Source organism: Tarenaya hassleriana, unplaced genomic scaffold (genome assembly GCF_000463585.1).
Source record: "Tarenaya hassleriana unplaced genomic scaffold, ASM46358v1 Cleome21, whole genome shotgun sequence".
In the NCBI taxonomy this organism is placed as follows: domain Eukaryota; kingdom Viridiplantae; phylum Streptophyta; class Magnoliopsida; order Brassicales; family Cleomaceae; genus Tarenaya; species Tarenaya hassleriana.
In genome coordinates, this window is record NW_010965451.1 from 911398 (window position 1) to 918690 (window position 7293).

The 7293-nt window shown below is 34.9% G+C and overlaps 1 protein-coding gene across 1 annotated transcript; it reads left to right on the forward strand.

Annotated features, from left to right (window-relative positions):
* Window positions 1–1779: 1779 nt before the first annotated feature.
* Window positions 1780–4529, forward strand: LOC104814299 (gibberellin 2-beta-dioxygenase 2). The gene is given in 4 exon segments (XM_010542272.1): window positions 1780–2175; window positions 2505–2670; window positions 3047–3401; window positions 3996–4529. Coding segments are annotated over 4 exon segments (1038 nt in total). The 5' UTR covers window positions 1780–1916; the 3' UTR covers window positions 4254–4529.
* Window positions 4530–7293: the final 2764 nt, after the last annotated feature.

A 7293-nucleotide genomic window follows, 5' to 3' on the forward strand; every position in this document is an offset into this window, starting at 1 on the left:
TAGGATTCCACCAAATATATAAACCTAACCTGTAAATAAGGAAAAAGCAGACCTATTCCCTATTTCTAGATGTCTTAACGGAATCTATGCTTAGAGATATAATTGTCCTATCAATAGTGATGCATTTCAAAAGTAATTGTATGAATTCAGAAATAAGTGATTTTAATTTATTATAATTATAGTTATAATATAAAGATGTAATTGCATAAAAATATTTTTTACATAGATAATCTAAGAACAATAATAAGACAGAAACTTGATTAAGGTATAAAAATATCTGATATTTCGAATATTCTTCTCGATCTAGAGATCAAGTATTCCATTTTCAAAATCGTCTTGCAACGAGATAGAGATCAAATTTTAATATTTTTAAAATCTAAAATTAGGATTTGGATTCGGATTTGTATTTTTGGATCGAATAATTATCATCAAATACTCGAATAGTAAAAAAAAATATTCATTATATTTTTTATTTATTAAAAAACTATAAAAATATCTATCAATATTTAATTGTTTTTATCGTTATTTATATAAAACTCATTTTGTATAATCTAATTATTTGGGTTATAAATATTTTTCAATAAATTTATAAATTACTTGTATGTAATATATAAATTTTTTAGTTTTAATCAAAATATATTTAAAATTCGTCGGATTCGGATATTTATAGATATTTTTAAAAATTAAATCGCAGATAATATAATTCAAATATCTCGAGATTCGCATTGAAATATCCTAAAAATTTTGGATTTCTAATCCATGCGACCCCTACCTTAAGCCCAAAAAAACGGTCCTCTTAATCTTTGCATTCCTTTCCAAATGGAAGACCGTGGATTATTATGATAATAATGATTCATAATTATAATACAATGATTTCATTTATATAATTTGAAAAATCACGACAAAGTTATATATTACTACTGCTCATCATGGATACGATGATAAGACCGAAGAAATTTTAATATAGGCTGCCTTTTTTTTTTTTTTTTTTTTTTTTTTTTTTGGATTTGGATACGGATATGCTATTGGTAAGTCACGTGAAAATCGTGTAAAAGTCTTACGTTTCTGTTTCATTTGCTCCAATACATTCAGAGGATATGGTAAAAAAACGGTATGATCGTGGTCCCATGGAAAGAAACTTTCGCTCTCGGTCTCAAACGGACCGAGTGTGGGACCGACCCAAACCGAACCCACACTCGGTCCGAGGATTTTGGATTCGGACCGATTCGAATTTTTCGAAACAAAGACTTCTGTTGCTCTATGCAATTTTTTTTTAACTGTGCATGTAAATTGACACTCGAGAATAATAAAAAAAATAACAAATTCTAACAAAACGTAAAGGAAGATTATCTCATTTTTTTTACATTACAATATATTTTTATTGAGTTGCAAAATTGTTCGTATCTTTAGACATTAAAATAAATCCGAGCTTAATATTGTTTTCATAATTTAAATAATCTGAGAAAAAACTATGAAACCCGATTTGTCAAATAATGATGAGGGCATAAAAGGGACCATACCAAATTACCAATAGTTTTCAACCTTTCCTAGCCCACAAGGACAGCTTCGATTTCAGAACCCTAAAAATTCAAAATAAAATAAAACAAAATTCCACGCTGTATTTCGGTTTCTGCTTAGTACAAGAAAAAAAAAGACTAACGTTAACAAATAAATTAAAAAATATCTCCCAAAAACTATTAAAAAAAGGGAAAAAAAGTTTTTTTTTTTCCGTGACCTCTATAAATGCCAAGCAGACACACTCTCTTCGCCAGGCTTCTCTCCATAGTTCCTAAAACACAACATAAAAATCCCTCCACATATACACACATATATACATATATATTCTCTCATATATTCGCATACCCGCTCGCGTATTATCTCATCGAGCTTCTGCTTCTGAACTGAGAAACCAAACCATGGTGGTATTGTCGCAGCCAGTGGCGTTGGACAACCATGTCTCTGTAATACCGACATGCAAACCGGATCCGGTTAAGGATCGAATTCCCGTGGTGGACCTAACCGACCCGGAAGCTAAGACCCGGATCGTGGAAGCGTGTGAGGAATCCGGGTTCTTCAAGGTGGTGAACCATGGGGTTCGACCCGAACTCATGACCCGGTTGGAGCACGAAGCGGTCAGATTCTTTGCTCTACCTCAGTCTCTGAAGGAAAAAGCGGGTCTAACAACTTGCAGAGAGCAAGTTTCTTCAGAGAGATGAAAAAGACCCAGAAAACGGGAGATTGAGAAAACTTTTCTCTGTATTTTTCCATTGATCCTTTTACACGTATATATACAAAAGAATCTGTGCAACAACCTCTAACAAATTCTACAAAAGGCAAAAAGTGTGTGCTAGCTACAAAACCAGTAAACCGGGAAAATACTAAACCAAGGAAATAATCTAAAGAATGAATAAACCAGAGTATAAAACCATTCCTCACACGTGCTCTGTTATTGAACTTGGATGAGATGCAAAAGCAGAGTCGTATGAATACAGGGAGCGCCATAGACGTTAGGTGCTGATAGGGTCCACCCGACCCGTTCGGGTACGGTAGCAAACGGATCGGACCCAACGGTGACGTTGGGTGGATTGAGTATATTCTCCTCAATGCTAATTCCCAAGTCACCTCTCTCAACACCCATGCCGTTTTCCGTCAAAGTCCTCGGATTTTCCGGTAAAATTCTTGATCGTACTCTGTTTCTTCGTTTCCCTGAATCTCGGGTCTGTATAGATGAATGATCTGACATATACGAATGAATCACGATCAGTTCTCCTAATCCGCCGCATTTTCTTGGGAAACCCCCCGTGATTTTCTTGAGAAAAAGCAACAAACAAACAGAGGTTCCCCTGTTTTTCCCCTCGCATTTTCTCGGAAAATCAGGGAAAAACCCACCCTGATTTTCCCCAGAAAACTGGAAAACGAATACTGTCTTTACTCATTACCCTCAAAACTTTGAATTCCCCTGGACAAGAAAACAACAAAAAAAGAAACCAGAGATCCACTGTATTTTTCTAAGAGTAAAACGTTTGTGTGTTGCATGTCGGAACAGAGCTGCCATGGAGGAGTACATGTCGGCGGTGAAAGAAGTTGCGTTCCAGGTGCTGGAAAAAATGGCGGAGGGGCTGGGGGTGGAGCCGCGTGACAGGCTGAGCAAGCTCGTCAAGGACGAGAAGAGCGACTCGTGCCTGAGGCTGAACCATTATCCGGCGGCAGAGGCGGAGGCGGAGGCGGAAGGACGGCGGAGGGAGGTGGTAGGGTTCGGAGAACACACAGATCCACAGATAATATCAGTGCTGAGATCAAACGACACGGAGGGTCTTCAGATTTGTCTGAAAGACGGCAAATGGGTCGCTGTCCCTCCTGATCACTCCTCTTTCTTCGTCAATGTCGGAGATGCCCTTCAGGTCCCCCCCTTTTCTTTTTCTTTTTCTTTTTTTTTAAAAATCTATTCATAAATATATCTGTATATTGTTGGATATGTTTCGATATCTAGTCAACTCATGTGAAACAGTCCTCCTTTTTTTTTTTTTTTACTAAATTGGGTAAATTAAGGGAGTGATTGAGATGATGAATTCAGGGCAGACAAAATCCGCACATGGAGAAAAATCTTATTCTCTGCTTCCTTTATAGTATGAGAGTTGAGATTGAGCATGTTTATTCTCACGTGGCATAAAGATTTCCATGATGGGCATATAATAAAATCTTTTGGTCCTAATTTTTGACCCTTATGTGTGTATATATATATATTCCTCAAAAGATTTCTTGGTGGACCAATTTCAACTTATGATCCCTTTCTCCTTTTCACGCGCAAATAGAGAAAAAAATGAAAAGAAAATATAATACTTTTCTTTGGGGTAAAAAGGATGGAGAAATCCAACGTGGATACTAAATTTGAATAACACTAGTACTATACAATATGTGAAATTCAGTCGTTTATGAAAAGAAATGTATAAGTGTGTGTATGATGAGATAAGGTTTATATGTATATATGGTCGCAGGTGATGACTAACGGGAGGTTCAAAAGCGTGAAACACAGGGTGGTGGCGGACACAAGTAGGTCGAGGGTGTCGATGATATACTTCGGAGGGCCACCTTTGGCGGAAAAGATCGTACCTTTGCAATGTCTCGTGCCCAAACAAGAGGACTGTCTCTACAACGAGTTCACGTGGTCTCAGTACAAATTCTCCGCTTACAAGACTAGACTCGGTGACTATAGACTCAGTCTCTTTGAGAAAAAACCCGTCGTCCAAATATGAGTCATGGTGATGGTGACCCTTTGCTATATATGTTTGATTCCAACCTTAATATTAAAAAGAAATAAGTAATGGGTTTTCATTAGGGCAAAAAGCATTAGGGTTTGCTTAGAGTTTGACTCTCTACACAGTCTCTGTTTTGCCTTTACATATAAAATTACTACTACATAGGAGTTTTGTTCTTTCTTAATCTCTCTATGTTTTCATTTTTGCTCTTTGTTTGTGCTTTGGTGTGTATCAAATCAATGTATGATCTCGCTTTGTATTATGTCACCAGTATGCCTATATATACAATGCATCTAATGTTTATATCTAAGATTTCTCTTTTTGGTATAAATAGAACCACTCACGAATTATTTTGGAATTAGCTTATTTTCAGGCTAGTTGATTTAAATTTTTTAAAATTTGTTGAAAAAAATGAGGTCGATCGAACCAAATTCCAAATCATCGAGCTCGAAATAATTTACGCGTTGGATCGAGTTAAACAATCCCGTAAACCTATTATATTTGTACTTTTACAAATATAATAGAATTTAATATTTGAATTATTCAACTATAATTTTATATATATATATATATATATATTGATTTATATTTGATTTGTTCTTTATATATATATATATATCTATTATTTTTACATTATGATTTCTTCTATACTCTATATCTCATTTGTTTTGGTGTTATTAGATTCAGTAATATTTTTTACACTATCCATCGTTTTTTAAATCGAGGTCCAAACTTTGTATCTAATATTTCTGTCGGACTTAATCACATGTAAGGTCGTTTAAAAAGGTTGATAGATGGCCAAATTAAAATTGAGTATTTTCTAATTACTTTAAAAATAAATTGAGACGAAATTTAAATTTCGAAGTCATAATAATTAGTTTTGTTATGATGTAAATTATGTAATGTATGTATCCCTACACCCTCTCTCTCTCTCTATATATATATGTATATATATATATATATGCGTGTGTGTGTGTATAATCACTTTCGGAAGTATGGATTCACTGACCGTTCAACCGAACGTGCATTCGTCCCGTCGCTTTCGGACTCTCTGGTTTGTGTTTTTTGTTTGTACAAAGCATTCCTTTATTATATCAATCGTTATTATAATACTATGTATTTACGTTACGGTTAATCAACTTCATTTCAAATAAAAAAGGTTATAATACATGACTGTGCTTAAATAATTTGAATAATAACTTCGTATTCTTCCATAGAACAATGATAGATGTACTTTTGTGTCGTATAATACGTAATAATTTAGTATTGTACGTATTAGAGTATTCACCGACCGTAAGAGCAAATATATTTTTAAAAAAATATAAAATCACCACTATTCCTCGAAGACCACTGGTTCTCTTCAAAATGGCATAAATATGAACACAAGAAGTTTCTATCTCATTGTCTCCAAAATCTAATATTTCCTATAAAAGATATAATAATACTCATAGATTAATATTTATTTTCGGCTTTTTGACTGCATGAAGGTCAAAAGACGGATTTTGACCATGCATGCATTTACTCGAAAGATTAGGAATTCGAGTAGATATCTCTAATAAATGCATCATATAAAACTAAATATTCCACGAAAGTTTGTTAAATCTCGTGATGAATATTGCGAATAAACCAACGATGAAAAATGAATACAAATAAAGCCATTTTTTTTTTATAAAGGTTGGTCCATGTGGTTTGAACTCCAACTAGTTATTTGATGGAACGTACGCAGCTTTTCGATAAGGGCATCTATGGGTCCAAAGCCAACTCACACTGGGTCCCTCTAGATTGCTGTCTTTATTTTCTAAAAAAAAAAAACTTTAACGAAAAATGTGTAAAATATAATTTTTAAAACCATATGATCAGAATGGAGTTGACTCTCTTGAAGATCACTTTTGGACGAAATTTGGAGCTAAATTGAAGACATTTCCTTACCAAGAAGCTGTTGCATCTTTCCTTTTCCTTTTTACACAATTTCTAGACATTTCCATTTTGCTATCTTTGTCAATTTTCCTTTTCTTTGCAGATTTCCTAGCCGTTGCCTTGCTGCTGTTTAGGCACGAATTTCCTTTTGTTTTTGCTTCTCTTTTGCTATTTATTTCTTGAAATTTCGAGCTGAAGAGATCAGACTTGAATAAGAAAATTTCTGCATTGTTTTCTTTAGCTTTTGGTGTGTCCAATTTCGCTAATCTCCTTGCTTGGTGTGTCCGAGCATCTCTTGGTCTGTCCAAGGATTTCCCTATCAATTCCTTAGTCCATTCACGTCATCTTTTGGTTTAGAAGCAAAGATCGAGTGCCTTAGAGCCAGAGACTAACTTCTGAAACCTATCCACCCTTCACAATCAAGAATCACCATCGATCGTGTGTTCTTAAGCCCGAGTGTGTATCATTTTTGGTATCAGAGCCCGGTTCAAGGACCAACGTGAGGTAAGGTGTTCCTTCTATCATTTCAATTCGTTTTTTTTCAGATTTACCTTTTTATGTCTTGCAGAATTTGTGCAAGCGCATTGTGGCTGGGCTCTCCTTCTCCCGACATTCTAACTTCTTTATTTTGTTTTTTCTCAAGGTTTTGTAAATAGAAAGATCAAAACAGAACAGGAACTCAAAGTAAAATGAAATAGAAAGAGATATCGTGTTACCTCTTCACCGGTGGAACTGTTTTTGTATTTTTCGGTTTTCTTCAAAAGGGAGGGTGATTCGCAACATCAGAAAGAGGAGGAAGGGGCGAAGAGGCCTCAGCTTCCATGATCAAAGAAGGAAAAGGAAGGAATCAACGATGGAAAATAGCAGAAGAAGTAAAAAAAATGCTCTGATACCATAACAACTTGCAGAGAGCAAGTTTCTTCAGAGAGATGAAAAAGACCCAGAAAACGGGAGATTGAGAAAACTTTTCTCTGTATTTTTCCATTGATCCTTTTACACGTATATATACAAAAGAATCTGTGCAACAACCTCTAACAAATTCTACAAAAGGCAAAAAGTGTGTGCTAGCTACAAAACCAGTAAACCGGGAAAATACTAAACCAAGGAAATAATCTAAAGA